Genomic DNA, 17346 nt, shown 5'->3' with positions numbered 1-17346 from the left:
ATAAGGACTAACTCACAGTCCTGGTTGTACCCTGGACCTTATCATCCATATCACTACAATCGCCAAGGACTTGGCCTTATCTGATCATGTCTGTGTCCCCATACATTCAGAACAGATGTATGACTGTAAAAACCAATCATACATTATCACACGGATGTCCCCTTTGAGCACTTTCAAGGACTTTCTCAAGTGTGAGACTCTGTAGACCTAAGGTCAGGAAAGACGTTTGGCCTTGGGCCATTTTTGTTAAGCCAATCGATGGCGGGCCAGAACATAAATCAAACAAATTGAAGAGTGGTTATCCAGATAGACTGCTGGACCTGGAGATCGATTTCAAGCGGGGGTATATTAAAATTGATTCTAAATAGGGAATCAATAGGGGCAGCTGTGGCCTACTGGTTAGCACTTCAGACCTGTAACCGGAGGGTTGCCGGTTCGAACCTCGACCAGTAGGCACGGCTGAAGTACCCTTGAGCAAGGCACCTAACCCCTCACTGCTCCCCGAGCGCCACTGTTGATGCAGGCAGCTCACTGCGCCGGGATTAGTGTGTGCTTCACTTCACTGTGTGCGGTGTGTGTTTCACTAATTCACGGATTGGGATAAATGCAGAGACCAAATTTCCCTCACGGGTTCAAAAGAGTATATATACTTATATACTTATACTTAAATAGTTCTCATCTCATAATTTCCTTTTACCTTGTTCTTGCCAAAATGGTAAGCAATAGGCAAACTATTCTCCATATTATAATATTAACAACAGTGACACACTACACAATACAGACGCACCATATGATGTGCAGATACTTTCCCCACCATTTTTTCTTTTTTTTTTACCTCATAGCAGCAGACGGGCTTCAGATGGTAAATGTATCTGTACTGTCTGGCACATACTGAACTATTACTTGACCATATCATTTTTTGGCAGTCATTAAAGTAGTTTTTAAATCAAATTGTTTCACTTTAACAGCCTTATCAACGTCAAATGGGGTCATTCCACGTCAGTTCAACCAGGGCCCACGCACTTAGGTCTCAAAAAATTCTGAAAAAATTACCAGGTGTACCTATGTTACCCAGGAGACACACTGTAAAATTACTCTTATGTAAGATCAATACTTTCCAAGATACAGCCAGTTTTACAGGGGGAGGGGGTGTCGATTTTGTCCAGGCTCTTTTTTTTGTCAAAGTTCACAAGCCCACAGCGCAAGAACTAAACCATGTAGGAGGCTCAAATTTTGCATGGTGGTACATAAATAGGAATAGTATGTAGCAAAATCATCACGTTTGGTCTGGATAATCCTGCATGGTCATAGCTGCCTCTCAAAGTTGATACAAATTTTATTGGAGTTTTTGGCTGGGCTCTGTTTAAGCCTTCAGAAGACATATTTGTACTCGACATGTTTTCTTGATTTATTTTCCTTACTGAGATAAGTAGAAACACTCTCACAAAAAGCAATGAACAGAAAATAAATCCCTTCAGGGTCTGAACAGCAGACCTCACAAGTCTGAAAAATAATTTTGGTTATCATTTTCAGAGCACCCAAACACCTTGTGGGAATATAGAAAGATTTTTTAAATATGTTTTCCTTATTCTCAATGATCCCTTCTTTTTGAAAACACCAATTTGACTTGTCTTATTCAAATCTTTCTTTTTTATTTTCCACCCTGAACATGGGCAAAATGCCCCATTGACATCAATATGTTTTATATAGAGTCACCACACTGCCACCTGTGGTTGTATAGAGTAACCTGTGGTAGCTCTATACAAAACATATTGATGTCAATGGTGCATTTTGCCCATGTTCAGGGTGGAAAGTGAAAAACAAATTCCCACAAGGTGTTTAGGTGTTCTGAAAATGAGAACCAAAATGATTTTTTAGACTTCTAAGGTCTGCTGTTCAGACCCTGAAGGAATTTATTTTCTGTTCATTGTTTTTTGTGAGAGTGTTTCTACTTATCTCAGGCTCTTGATTTATTTTCCTTACTATGTTGAGTACATATAGGTCTTCTGAAGGCTTAAACAGAGCCCAGCCAAAAACTCCAATAAAATTTGTATCAACTTTGAGGGACAGCTATGGCCATGCAGGATTATCCAGACCAAACGTGACGATTTTGCTACATACTATTCCTATTTATGCACCTGCATGCAAAAATTGAGCCTCCTACATGGTTTAGTTCTTGCGCTGTGGGCTTGTGAACTTTGACAAAAAAAGAGGCCGAACAAAATCGACACCCCCCCTCCCCCTGTAAAACTGGCTGTATCTTGGAAAGTATTGATCTTACATAAGAGTAATTTTACAGTGTGTCTCCTGGGTAACATAGGTACACCTGGTAATTTTTTCAGAATTTTTTGAGACCTAAGTGCGTGGGCCCTGGTTGAATTGACGTGGAATGACCCAATGAGTATTTTCCTGGTTTTCAGTCAATCAGTCATGCTAATCACAGCACTGAAACAGATCTAATTTTTTAAATGACATACGCTTAAATATCAATACAGGCTAAACATTAGTCCTAGCATTATTAGGACAGACTTTGACACGTTCGTCATTACAACACAGACTGGAACACTGGGTTGGATTATCAGGTATTAAGGTTATCAAGTTCCCTTGGTCATGCATTCTGACGTAAAAGGTCAAGTGTATTGTTGTATTGTGGGCAGCCGTGGCCCACTGGTTAGCACTCTGGATTTGTAACCGGAGGGTCGCCGGTTCGAGCCCCGACCAGTGGGCCGCGGCTGAAGTGCCCTTGAGCAAGGCACCTAACCCCTCACTGCTCCCCGAGCGCCGCCGTTGAAGCAGGCAGCTCACTGCGCCGGGATTAGTGTGCGCTTCACCTCACTGTGTGTTCACTGTGTGCTGTTTGTGTTTCAATAATTCACCGATTGGGTTAAAATGCAGGGATCAAAAAAGTATATATACTTATACTTAAGTGCACTGTGTGTGTGTATGTGTGTGTGTGTGTGTGTGTGTGTGTGTGTGTGTGTGTGTGTGTGTGTGTGTTAGGGCTGCAACGATCCCTCCATCGATTAATTCATTAGTTGACTTTTTGATAAATCGATTAATCAGTTTACGTCATTTTTTAAAGAAAATACATCAATATTCTCTGATTATACTACTTGAATATTTTCAGCTTTACTGTACCTACTCCTCTATGACAGTGCACTAGATATCTTTGGTGTGTGGACAAAACAAGCATTTCAAAACAATGGGAAAAAATGATCGACCATTTTTTCACCATTTTCTGGCATTGTATCGATCAAACAACTAATCGATTAATCGAGAAAATAATCAGCAGATTAATCGACTATGTAAATAAATGTTAGTTGCAGCCCTAGTGTGTGCCTCTGAGAGCTCTCACCATCTTGCTGCTTGACCAGGCCTTGTTGGATGTAGCGGATGTAGGTGAAGAAGTTGCAGACGGATGTGATCTGGATGACGTTAGACAACGAAGGACAACAACAACAACATCCAATCAACATATAGCAACCTCAATCTAGATGTGGGCAGCAAAATGAAGCTGCTGCTTTGAGTGGCTTTTGCATACTAGCATGAGAACCATTTCCTTGAATGATTTTTTTTTTGTCTACTGTGCTGTGGTTGCACATTACTGCTCTACTGTGCTGTGGGCTTGGTACATCAACACAAAGCAAACTCCAGACTGTTAACACAATTATCACAGATGTACACACACTGTAAGAAATGTTTTTTAACAGGGCGGCAATTTTTAAGGTCTTCAGTTCTCCCGCCTCCATCCCTTTAATTACCACTTCCTTCTCTGAGACAGGCTGAAAATCCCCTCCAACTCCCTCAGTCTAGGCATGTTAAGGCATGTAGAGCAGAGCAGAGCGCCTCTGGGTCCCCTTACTCACCCGGTAACGGCAGAATGGAGACACGTAGTAGTAGTTGCTGGAGTCGCCAAACTTGATTCTGTGCTTGCAGGTTTTGGTCTGGCCGCTGAGGGCACATTTTCTGCAGGATGGACAAGTGGGGGGGGGGGGGGGGGGGTGTTAAAAGGGCTTTAAAACGCTGACCATAGCACTAGGGCATCATGTACAGGGCAGCGATTCCCCAAAAAGCATCGGTGTGAGAGAAGACGACCATCATTAACTGATACAGAAACTGATATAGATATATCACTTTTCTCCCTCTCTTTTTTCGGTTATTAGTCACAGTGGTCGTAGGACTGCGATGAATTTGGGGAAATGGAGCTTTGGCCATTAAATAGCAGCACTGCTTGTACTGTGTCTAATGGAGCACACAGGAGCATCACATATTATGCTCAAAGTGTTACCAATCTGATAAATATACCTTCACCTTATTTTTTAATAAGAGGGAAGGAGAGAGGAGAGTTTGGACAGAGCCAGAGAGAGGCTGAGTCTGAGTGTGGGGGAGAGAGGGAACGACAGATCTAGAGAGAGCTAGAAAAAAAAGAGAGAAAAGGGGTGTCATGTGCAGAGTGCATGAAGCAATGGTGGCAAGCATGTGTGTGAAAAGATGCAATAGAGATCAGAGACAGAGAAAGAGAGAAAGTGAAAGGGAAGGAAAGAAAAGAAGAGACAGAGAGAGAGAGAGAGAGAGAGAGAGAGAGAGAGAGAGAGAGAGAGAGAGAGAGAGAGAGAAAGAACTTTCGTTCACTTACGTGACTATTTCAGACCTCCAGCCACTAGGGGGCACCCCAAACCCGAGCGTGAGGAACAGAAAGGACAGGAGGGAGGACGGCAAACGACAAAAACAAAACAGAGACCGACAAAAACAAAAACAGATGGAGAGAAAAACCCATGACCAAAAGGAAGGTGGCCCAACACACTGACAGACACACAGCAGCAGATCACCATGAGAAGCCAAGAGAGAAGTGTGGCAGCAGTGAGGTGGTGTGGATATAGAGTGACGGAGAAAGGGAGAGAGAGAGAGAGAGAGAGAGAGAGAGAAGAAGCAAGAAAAGAGAGAGAGAGAGAGAGAGTGAGGAGAGAATGTGAGAGAAGAAGCAAGAAAGGCAGAGAAAGAAAGAGAGAGAGAGAGGAGAGAAGCAAGAAAGAGAGAGAGAGAGAGAGAGAGAGAGAGAGAGAGAGAGAGAGAGAGGAGAGAGAGAGAGAGAGAGAGAGAGAGAGAGAGAGAGAGAGAGAGAGAGAGAGACAGCAGGGTGCTAAAGGAACTGGCGCCAAACCACAGGTAAAAGTTCATCAAGCTACTGTACATAAGTGATCTTTCGGTTAAGGATTAGGTCTAGGATTAAGGATTAAGTTAGCAAGGATTCACTGACTACACTGGATAACAAATGATGAGTGAAATAAATCTCTTCTAGGTGGAATGTAACATTGAATCACCACAAAGCTTCCCCCATAGCTCCACAGGGTCCCCAATTCAGGTCAGCTGTGGAGTAGAGGAGGGTATCGGACAGCAGCACTGGGGGTTGTGATTGGCTGAGGAGGGTCTCACAGGAGCACTGGGGTTGTGATTGGCTGAGGAGGGTCTCACAGGAGCACTGGGGTTGTGATTGGCTGAGGAGGGTCTCACAGGAGCACTGGGGTTGTGATTGGCTGAGGATTGACTACTGGAGGATCTGAAAGACTCTGGCTTGTTCATTCTCTCTCTTCTGAAGGCCCGCAGTTCCAGCTGATTACTATTCCACCCCAACTCCGCACGCACGCACTCACTCACACTCACTCACACACTCACGACCAGAGGGCAAGAAGATACGATGAACAAGATTCAGCTTTTAATCTAAGGGAGGCTGAATAAATTGTGTCGAAAGGCTGAAGACACTAGCAAAGGGGCTAGCAGAGGGGCTGAATATAGATAGGAATAAACTCTGTGTGTGTGTGTGGTGTGTGTGTGTGTGTGTGTGTGTGTGTGTGTGTGTGTGTGTGTGTGTCTTGTTCTTGTAACCTGGAGGAGCCTGAATATTAGTGGCTCCAAATGCAGACAAGGATGCGTTTCATATCATGTTTATCCTGTGAGACCGGTTTACTTAAAGTGGGATGTTGACAGCATTTCTCCAGAATACACAAGGCAGTATGTACCTTTGGAGTTCACAAGGGTACTATGTATTTGCAGACCTGTCATTACTGTATATTCATAGTGTGCATTATTGCTTTACTTCCTTCGGTGTCTTTTTAATCACACCAGACCACCTGTATTTACCTGGTACAGTACCTAATGTGTGTGTGCATACATGTGTGTGTACATACAGTTTAGAACAAAATTATTCATTCCCCTGGCAAATATTGATGTAATGTTGATTTTCTCTTTATCATTATGCTTGACCTTCTCAAAGTAAATGGTAACACTAAAACAAGGGGCTACATTAAGAATTGTGGAAGAAAACATCAGGGGTATGAATAATTTTGTTCTTAACTGTACGTGTGTTTGTGTGTGTGTGTATGTGTGTATGTGTGTGTGTGTGTGTGTGACTGAAAACACACACACACACACACACACACACACACACACACACACACACACACACACACACACACACACACAAAGTATAAATTCTACAAACATAGCTACTAAATTCAGATCCCCTTCTCTCCTTGCAATGTGTGTCCACTCAACCCAGATCACTGTGTAGGAGACCAGTCTGTTAGAGGAATCGAGGTGACAACTGCAGTCAGCTACACTAGTTAGGGCCTCCATGTTAGCCAAGTTATGATCAACATCTATGTTAGTCTAGTCAAATCATTGAGGGTTTGGACCATTTACGTAGCATTTATAATCTGTTCTACTGCTTGTGCGTGTGTCTGTGCATCTATGCTGTATGTGTGTGTGTGCATGTGTGTGTGTTACTCACTTTGGTCCCCCACACTCCACAGCAGAGGCCTTGACTACGGGCAGCGGCTGGAAGCCCACAGGCTCCACACTCAGAGTGTTCCTCTCCACCGCCTCCAGGATAGCTGACCCCAGCTGGAACCAAAACACACACACACAAAACAAACAACAACACCCATACATTTACATAACCACAGACATTTACATCTGGTACACATGTGATACATTTGCATCAGCACAGAAATTTACATCTCATATATGGGCCGACTGTGCGCGCACACACACACACACACACACACACACACACACACACACACACACAGAAATTGTGCTAACTTGTGATGTTTTTCCAAGCAGAGAGGATATATTTAGACAGCAGGCACAAGTAGTACTCAAAATATCTTAGAAACATTTCTCTGACCATCGTGAAAAGAACGCAGATGACGCAGATTAAATGGATTGGATCACACATAGTCAGGCATGAACAGTAAACTGACCATGTTTTCCATTGCGGCATAATGCTTTCTTACTGTGCCATACAATGACATGAAAGCGAGACTCCGTTACCCAACCGTGACTGTGCTGGACGTATAAATTGCCGAACCTGCTGGACAGCATTTCTGAGGCCAATTTGGAACCTGATGCCTGAATGTATTATCAGTGTGCAGAGGTACTGCAGTACCTCCGCACAACCACAAGGTGGCAGTGCATCAGGGCAGAAACCAGAGCCGTATCGCCTCTGGCAGAAACCAGAGCTGTAGATAGAAAGTGTCTTCGGCTCTGAGCAGAAACGGTGTGGGGTGTCTTAATAGTAAACTAAAGGAATGAAAGACTGTTTACATGCATGGCCGTTGGTTTCACAACAGCCCCAGGCATGTACTGTCAAAAAAATGGTGATAAAGCAGGGGCAACCCAATGGCTGTCTGGGAAAAAACGGTCACAAAGTGGTTAAGTCCAACGACATAGGCCCAACAGCCTTTTCGTCAAAAAAACAAAAAACAAAAAAAACCAGCGCAGCCAGTCGGATTTTGCAACTTGTAAACCTTGTCACCATCACCTCAGTTTTAGTGAGGGTAAAACAAAATCAAATTTTTTTTATTTTATTTTACTGTCTATGGAGAAAAACGAGCGGCTCTGAAAGGCAGTGGACCCGGAAAAAAAATGTATTACAGTAATTTCCTGTGTATTAGCGGCACTATGTATAAGCCGCAGGACATTGTTTTATGCAAGTTAAAAGAAACAAAACCATATTAATACCATATTAACTGCCCCTGTGTATTATCCTCATAGCTGAAGAAATTTTGCAAAATCAATGTATAAGCAGTGGCTAATAGTTGGGAAATTACGGTAGCCCATTATTGCATCATGACTTAATAACCGAATTCTGCAAACCCAGCAGGGTACATATTGTGCGCAGGCAAAAACAATATCATCCAGCTTTCAGTCAGGAATTTTCCAATCTTCCAAAAAGGCATACATTTGATTGGAATACAATCATGACATTTAGAAGAGATAAGCCTGTTTTCCATAACTGTTACCTCACGATCAACAGCCATTAAAATACAGCAACTAACTGGAGATAAATCCCGATGTGGGGGACACAGGCTTGGCTTTGTGCCAGAGGAAACCTGTTCTCTGCCTGTGGAGGGCATTGCAGCCTAAGTTGCTGATCCTGTGCCAGTTCGGCTGGTTTGCTTATGATGGATGACACTGGGCTCTGAGATGGGAGAATCTGATCAAAGATCAGTAGGGTTAACGTGAGATGACTCACAAGAGGGAACACTGATTAATACTTAAGCAAACACTGAGCCTGACGCAGAGAGAATGGTTTATGCTTTATGGGAGAGTGTGGGGTGTGAGCCGCAGATAGTATCATCTGTATACCAACATATGAGACTCTTTCAACGCAACACAACACAACACAACACTCCCTTTCACACATACACCAATACACACAATTTTGCTCACACATACACACCTAAACACACACACACACACACACACACCTCGCTTTTGGAGAAGGTGAGGCAGGGGTAGATGTCCTCTCTGTAAATGCGCTCCAGGAAGGAGCAGCTCCTCTCCAGGCTGGGCTCCTCTTTCCATGCCTTAAACTCACTGAACAGGAGTGAGTCCACCTGAGAATCACACACACACACACACACACACACACACACACACACACACACACACACACACACACCAGGGTGTTAGGTAAGCAGTATAAATACATTCTATGCCTCTAATTCACCAAGTAGGAATACAACAAAGGGTAGCTCTCGCTCGCGCTCTCACACACACACACACAGATAGACACACACACACAGATAGACACACACACACACACACACACACACACACACACACACACACACCAGGGTGTTAGGTAAGCAGTATAAATATATTCTATGCCTCTAATTCACCAAGTAGGAATACAACAAAGGGTAGCTCTCGCTCTCTCACACACACACACACAGATAGACACACACACACAGATAGACACACACACACAGATAGACACACACACACACACAGATAGACACACACACACAGATAGACACACACACACAGATAGACACACACACACACACACACACACACAGATAGACACACACACACACAGATAGACACACACACAAAAAAAATGGGAGCACCAGCAGGCTCCTCATATAGCCCTGAGGTATTTCCCAGAGCTGTGAGAGAGTGGGCGCCAGTATGATTGGATTGGGCTTGGACAGCCTGACAGAGTTGGAGTCCTGAGTGCTGGCTCCCCGCTGCCCCTAAGCATCAGCACTGCAGAGGGGGCAGGACACGTGGCCGCCCCTGGACCCCTGGGGGGCCATCCAATCAGCAGAGACCATCCTGACGTGCTAACGACGCGGTTTGCATACGGATGAGGTCGGACAGGAGGGGGCAGCGGAGAGGAAGCCGAGAGCTCCAACACACACGGCCATCATACATGTGCTTAGACACGCACACACACCTTCACGCATGCGCACAAGGATAGTGGTGGGAAATGGGGGGGGGGGGGGGGGGGGGGGTTCTTCTGTGAGTTCTCATTTTCCTATATGCAACCATCCAGAGAGAGAGAAAGAGAAAGAGAAAGAGAGAGAGAGCGAGAGAGACAGAGATGGGGGGACAACAAAAAGGTACAGTAGACACCCACAACCTATATGACTAACAGTCATTTCACACCCTAGTGACGACACACACACGCACACACACACACACGCTCTAAAATTCAGCATGGATTCTGGTAACTGCTGCGAGAGGCCTCCCCGTTTCCCTGGATTTCTTCAGAACTGAGCCGCTCCATGCACGAGCGTTTCAACCTTATCCAGGCGGATTAAGCACCAAACCACCTAATCTTTAACTACCATTTCAACAGTGGAGGAGCACACACACACACACACGTTCACACACACAGAAAAGAAAAATCTCCACCTTCCTATCTTCTCCGACCCTCTCTCTCACACACACACACTCACACACCCCTGTCAACGAGGGGTTGCATTCAGACAGCAGAAAATGGATCAATAGCCTGATAAGGCCGATGGCTTAGGGAGGGATGGCAGACAGAATTAGACAGGGCTTTTTTAAAGCTTTTTTTAAAGGCTGCATGAGTATTGCTATATAAACTCCCTCCTCTCAGAGAGAAGGGGCATCCTGAGTTCAGTTGGGGGGACGAGGGGAGGGAGTGTATGTGTGTGTGTGTGGGAGAGAGGAGGTACATGAGTTTGGAGGAAAAGAGAGGTTTCTTTTGTAGAGAGGTAAAGAGAAAGAGAGTGAGAGAGACAGAGAAAGAGAGTGAGAGAGACAGAGAGAGAGAGAGAGAGAGAGAGAGAGAGAGAGAGAGAGAGAGAGAGAGAGGGAGAGAGAAGAGAAGAGAAGAGAGGTAAGGGGAGACAAAGACAGAGTGCTTGTGTGAGACTTTGTACGACTCGAGTGTGACTTTGTGCGTCATAAACACACACAGAAGTTTGAAGTTGAATTTGTCAGCAGCAGGTAAAGGGGCCGCTGTCAGGGAGACGGTAAATAAAGAGATGGTGAGAAATGAGAGATGAAAAAGAGCGATAGCCGAGACAAATGGCATGAGGCAGACCAATCAGCAGAGGAGGTGAGGAAAGAGAGAAAGAGAGAAAGAGAGAAAGAGAGAGAGAGAGAGAGAGAGCACAGTGGCAGACGAGTGCAGAAGGAAAGAGAGGAAAGAGAGATGGTGAAGCAGACACAATGGAGTGTTGAGAGATGCTGTGTACTCTTCCTAGAGGACAAAGCTGGAATAAGGGTTTGCGGCGTGGATACGGCAGGTGAACGCCAGGCCACACACGCCAGATCGGAACATTTATTACAATAGAGGGAATTCTTCAATGTGGATTTCCCAGTTGGGATTCGACATGTGCGTGCCACCAAAGGAAGATTGGCATGGATATTTTAATATCCCTCTCCACATGTAAACAAGGTGATACAATTGTCCAAGCTGATGAGAGACTCAAACTCTGTATGGATGGTCCTAACGTAATACACCTGATGTCAATCATCAAGTCCATTTGGGGATGTTTGAGGTGCATTTGATCAGGGTTGCAAGAGAGAAAGAGAGAGAAGGAGAGAAGGAGGTGGCAGAACGAGTAAACTGTCCGGCAGCTACAAGGCCCTGTTTGCTTAGCAAACAAGTGGCGCTCGTAATTTGTGAAGGTTTTACTCATCCATCTTCAGGCCAGTTATTGAGCCCTTAGGCACCAAGCTAATGGGATGACATGCATTTCATCTGAGACTACAGTGGTCCAGTTTCTCCCTCTCAGGGGTGGCATCGGCCTACACAGCACGGCACTGTCCTGTTCTCCGCGGCAAAGACGCCGTGAAACACAGAGATAGAACAACAACAACAACAACAAATCGCTGGTGATGGGACACGACGTGTGAGAAACGGACAGAAGGAATGAAACGCACAGTGAGTGGGAGAGATAAGCAGTGGCAGTGAGGCGGAGGCAAATAGGGAAAGATAAGCGGAGTAGAAACAAACAAGTGATACACGGTGCTTGGGAATGGAACACGGCATTCCTGGCCTGGGAACATTGCTGGAATTTCTGCTAGAGAGACTCCGGAGGAGGCAGAGATAGAATTAACGATTTAATCCTGAAGGGGATATACAGCAATGAGGATAACAATCGAAAGGGCGACAGAGTTGGAATACAGAAAGCAGCAGGGAGGTGAAGGAGACCCAACAGTTTTTAAATAAGCATGAGCCGCATATTGGTAGCAGTAATGGATGAATGGGTGACATTATAAACTACCAGTCTTCCAGTGCAGACAGAACTTTCGCCTGAGCGATCATGTCCGCTCTGATCTGTTTTTGGCTGGTCCACAGTGCTGATGGGTACCTCTGGATGGAACACAACATTGCCAGGGGCAGGAATGTCTACTCTAATCTGTTCCGATTCTATGTCTGGTCCACAATGCTAACAGAGCTAGCAATGGCAATATTGATAATGTCTACAATGTCTTTATTGTATGTTATTTTACTCATATGCCTATTTAGTGTGTGTTGTACTGTATTTGTATTTTTTTCCACACTGCTAGACACCAACCAACGCCAGAGACAAATTTCTTGTGTGTGTTAAAGGAACACAACAACTTTTTGGTAAATTAGCTCATTTGTCTACCCCTGAGTTAGATGAGGATACATGCCCTTGTCATGCTCCTGTGCGTGCAATAACCCATTCTGACACCTTTAGCCTAGCTTAGCATAATTCACTGGAAGTGGGTTACACCAGTTAGCCTATAGCTCTACTATGGCTAAAATGGAACTATAGGCTAACTGGTATTCCTTCAATACTGTATATTTGGCCAATAAAGCACGCCTCTGATTCTGACTGATTGTGATTGTGGTCTGCGTACCTCTTTGCACTCGCGCACGATAGGCTGGGGCGCTCCGAGCTCCTGCTGGCTGCCCAGCATGGCGCTGCTGGTGCTCTTGTTGCGGGCGTGGCCCTTCTTGAAGGGGGCCTTGGGGCCGCCGGGCGGCAGCTCCTTGCTGGGCGAAGTGGGCGAGGTGGAGAGGACCAGGGTCTTCAGCGCCGCCACCTCCGCCTGCAGGACGTCAATCTGAGGAGGACAGGCCACACACAGAGGATTAGAGTGACCACAATGTCATCCCAGCAATAACCCATTAGGAGCAATCTACGGCTTTTGTGCAAACTTGATGTGCTATGTGCCCTGCTAAAAATACACAGCTTTAGAGATATTTTAAAATATACATTTAATGAGGGGGCTGTCAGAGATAGCATTCAAAGTGAAAATGGGTGACTTAAAAAGCACTCCCTTGGCCCACGACATGCAGATATTATTAGCACTTTATTAGCTCACAGAACATCTGAGTTTTCAAGCAGGACCAGGAGAAGACTTCATGATTTCAGCAGAAGACAGAAGACTTTTATATATAAATATTACGACACAATATTACAATATATAAATATTACAATCCAATGACAATGTCCAAACTAATAATAAACATTCATTTTCCTGGTGATGCACACATTTGCACGTACCACACCACCAAAGGAGTGGTATGGAGGAGGCTGTTGCATTTTTACGGTCACTTCTGTGGCTTGAATGTGCACCCTTGATTTAAGCAGCAGCCAGTTTAGCTTTGAGCCAGCTTAAGGAAGGTTGTGTGAACAGGAGCACAAACTCAGATGAGTGCTGGGCTCCGACAGCAGTGATGCTGATGCTCTTATACACATCACACCGCAGCATCACAGATCTGAGGCTGGAGAGGAAAGGTGCCTTTGGAGCACACCACCGCTCATCAATCAGCAAATCACACACACGTGCGCACACACACACACACATGCATGCACGCACGAACAAAGGCGCGCACACACAAACTCACATGCACATACACACACACAGCCTCTTCAAGCCCTCAAGCGTCGTCGCCCCAGCATACAGAGTGCTCATTAAAGCACCATCGGAGGTCACGGACTCCATTACCATAAGTGCCATAGAGAGGGGGGGGGGGGCTTGGGGGATAGCCAGAGGGAGACTGAAATGAGAGACTCACTCCTTCAACTTGTCTAATAAAACCTCCAGACACCTAAAGCTGTTGTGGAGAGAAAGGTACTAGTGGCCATTTTGCGTTCAAAACTATTTAAATGAAAAATGACTGCTTGTAAATATACATTTCAGGTGCCTGAATGACAGACTCTGAGATACGCTCTGCTTCTTTGTGAATTGAGATGCCAGTGATGCTTCAAACTGTGTGTTGCTCCAGCATTGGTCATTTCTTAGAATGCACACTGTATAGTGTCGTTTTCTTTTTTTATTTCATGGTGCTTAACGGTGTTGAAATCGTGGACACTGAATTGGTTTCAAACAAGGGTTACCACCCATTGTTGACCACATGTCCTTTCATTATTTGGACATATGGTACCCTCTGGTTAGCTTTAGCACATTTTGACGCGGGTGCTTACCTTGCCGAGAGCTTCCTTCAGCTGCTTCTCAGCGGCGGCCTGCTTCACGTTGGCCTCTCGCACCATCTTATGGGCCTCCTGTCAATGAGACGGCACAGTTCATATCGATCCCCCACAATCGTCTTCTCCAGCCCCGACTACAGTCACCCATGATGCCCACACACAGAGAGAGTCCCAGAGAGACACAGGCAGAGTCTGCGTCTCGGGAAAAGCACGGCAGCAAGCCCCTCCACCAGGCAGTAGTGGACACAGAGAGCAAGAACAGAACAAAAGGACTGAGAAAATAAGAATAAACAAAAACAAACAAACAAACAAGAAAATGTGACCCATTATGCATGAAGACAAAAAAGATAAAGAAAGAACAGAAAGAAAGAAAGAAAGAAAAAGTATGATAAAGGATAAAGAAGAAGAACAGATATATATATATATATATATAAAGCTGGAAAATGGGGGGGGGTCCACCAGATGTCCACCAGAGGAGAGAGTTGTGGGACCAGGGCAGGGACGGACACACACACACAGAAGTCGACACACACACAAAGAGGTCAACACACACACACACACACACACACACACACACACACACAGACAGAGGTCATACAGCTACTCACTTCCCCAGTTCAGCATAACTCGCGTCCACTTAGCCTCTGCTGCGAGAGAGAGAGAGAGACAGCAGCAGCAGCAGAAATGTACGCCGGACGGCCGGACAGAGCCAAATGATTTTATTACGCTAATTCAACTAAGCCACAGAGTCTGAAAATGAACTGCTCCGTCTGTGACTCAGGCTCATGAATCCATACAAACAGAATAGCGCTCTCCGAGCAATCAGATTTACGACACAAGTGCTGCAATATCTAAACTAGCTGCGCCGAGGTGCTGTCGTGGAAGGGCTGACATATGCCCGTGGCTCCAAAGTCGAGTGCAAGCCAAAGCCGGGAAGGTTACGGAGACTGCAGCAGGCTCTGGGCCAGTGCTGGCTTCGATCCGGCCCAGTTCTGGGTCATTCCGTAGCGTGCCTGGGGAAGTGGGGGTGCGGAGTAGCTGCACACCTTGTTCCTTACTGAAAGAGAGCGGGAGTCGAGATGAAAGGGGGGGGGGGGTCCCAGGGGTTTGTTGCAGGCAGACAAACACACACACGCACACACACACACACGCGCACACACACGCGCGCACACACACGCACGCGCGCACACACCTGTGCCATGATAAGAGGAAGGAGGTGACGAGACAAGACGAACAGGAGAGAAAACAAGAGAAGAGAAGAGAAGAGAGGATGAGGAGAACGATGGAGAGGAGGGATGAAGAAGCTGGACAAACCTCAAACAGACTCGCTGTGAGCTCCTCCAGTTCCTGCCCCAGCTGGTCCCTGACTTTAGATAGCCTTTCACATTCTTCGTCTTTTAACTTAAGCTCCTTCAAAAAGTAAAACAACAAACAAAAATGGAATGAAATGAATTAAGGAAACAAAAAATAAAATGAGGACAACATAATGAAAATATGTATATGGAAAATAAAACAAAATGAACAAGGTAATGGGAAAAAAAGATAAAGTTGCCTTTTTTTCTTGTTGGGCCGCATAAAAACATTCAGAGGAACACTTAACAAGCTGGCGACAGTGCAGCTGAAGTTTAAGTGGAGTGTCTGTGGATTGGGTGGTTGGCATTACCCTAACTGAGGTTTCCACTTCACACATGAACTCGCTCTCTCTCTCTCACTCTCACAGACACACACATACACACACACACACCTATTATGCTTGACAGCAGGCCAAGTTTTGGTTTTGAATTTAATAGACGGCAGATGCCATAAACAATATGACTATATTTACTCGGAGTGTTCTCTGTACAGCACAGGTCCTGATGACCTGAGAGGCTTGCCCAGACATACACTTAGAAAGAGACACACACACGCACGCACGCACGCACGCGCACACGCACACACGCACTCTCTCACACACACACACACACACACACAGAGACACACAGAGACACTGTGTGGGTGTTGGGCTGGTACAAAGCTGTGAAATGGGTCGTAAATTGTAGACTATACTTCCCTTAGCAACTGAAGAGGAACTCTGCTGAAGATCATAGGGGTCTGTGCGTGTGTGTGTGTGTGTTGGGGGTCACAGTGAACTACAATATATCTAAGGTACCATTAATACTGGCCAGTGGTCACACGTAAATATTCTGCAGATAATAGATATGCCAAACACACAGTCGGGCAGAGCCACGAATGTGAGACACATATCAACAGGATCACACACACACACCTTTCTCCCACGCTCTCCATGCGTGTGCGTGTGTTTTTGTGTGTGTGTGTGTGTGTGTGTGTGTGTGTGTGTGTGTGTGTGTGTGTCTTCTGAGCCACTCCTGTAGCAGAAGTCCAAGCAGGGGAAATGATTGGGGGAATTAATTATAAGCTAAGTCCTGCTGCTCATATCCAAGGATTAGCCCACATACAAGCTGTCCACACACACACACAAACTTTCAAGTGCATGAATACAAACACTTCTCTTCTCTTGGAAGGTCTTGGGAGTGTCCTATTCCGCCAATATGTAGCAGCTGATTGTGTGTGTGTGTGTGTGTGTGTGTGTGTGAGAGAGAGTGAGAGAGTGTGAGTATGTTTATGTGTATGTGCATGCCCCTCTGTGCCCATTGGGATAAAAGACAGCACCAAAAACGCAAAAGGCAACTGACCCACCATCTGGTTGCCATGGCAGCAGCAGGAGAGCGAGATGGAGAAGCAGCCGACTGGGTACACTCCACGCACGCACGCACACACACACACACACATACACAGCTGCTCCCATTAAACTCTCCAAACACCACAGCACACTAACAATACACATGCTGGGCAGTGCACTACAACACCCTGTGTGAGTGTGAGTGTGTGTGTGTGTGTAATGCTTTGGGTTTTATTTCTGAGATTTATGTTTTTTTTCTCCTCCTCTAGGAATTTAACAGAGTGACCAGATGTCCTGCTCCCCCCCCCCCCCCCAGTAACACGATCCAGTGCCATTATTTGTTGTACAGACGTCAAATTTAAAACTGAGTGCATTTGTTCCACATCTCAGAGACCAACATGAATTGTGTATTAATTGTGTTATGTCTCGTTT

General features: G+C 45.5%; 1 protein-coding gene across 6 annotated transcripts in view; it reads right to left on the bottom strand.

The window, feature by feature from the left end:
- The window catches only part of LOC121697379 (RAB3A interacting protein (rabin3)), a 33737-nt gene that overhangs the window by 1377 nt on the left and 15014 nt on the right, over positions 1 to 17346 (bottom strand). For 2 of the 6 annotated variants that reach the window (XM_042078875.1, XM_042078874.1), the window contains 8 exons: positions 15549 to 15644; positions 14232 to 14309; positions 12658 to 12864; positions 8772 to 8900; positions 6788 to 6900; positions 4637 to 4660; positions 3867 to 3966; positions 3356 to 3425 (listed from right to left, as the gene is read on the bottom strand). In XM_042078875.1, the coding sequence (XP_041934809.1) occupies positions 3356 to 3425; positions 3867 to 3966; positions 4637 to 4660; positions 6788 to 6900; positions 8772 to 8900; positions 12658 to 12864; positions 14232 to 14309; positions 15549 to 15644 (817 nt within the window). Of the gene's footprint in view, positions 1 to 3355; positions 3426 to 3866; positions 3967 to 4636; positions 4661 to 6783; positions 6901 to 8129; positions 8498 to 8771; positions 8901 to 12657; positions 12865 to 14231; positions 14310 to 15548; positions 15645 to 17346 lie in introns of those variants that run through there. The other 4 variants (XM_042078877.1, XM_042078876.1, XM_042078879.1 and 1 more) reach the window with 4 other exon arrangements.

Source organism: Alosa sapidissima, chromosome 22 (genome assembly GCF_018492685.1).
Source record: "Alosa sapidissima isolate fAloSap1 chromosome 22, fAloSap1.pri, whole genome shotgun sequence".
NCBI classification, from domain to species: Eukaryota; Metazoa; Chordata; class Actinopteri; order Clupeiformes; family Clupeidae; genus Alosa; species Alosa sapidissima.
Note: the sequence above shows the minus strand (reverse complement) of the source record. Positions and strands in the feature narration are given on the sequence as shown.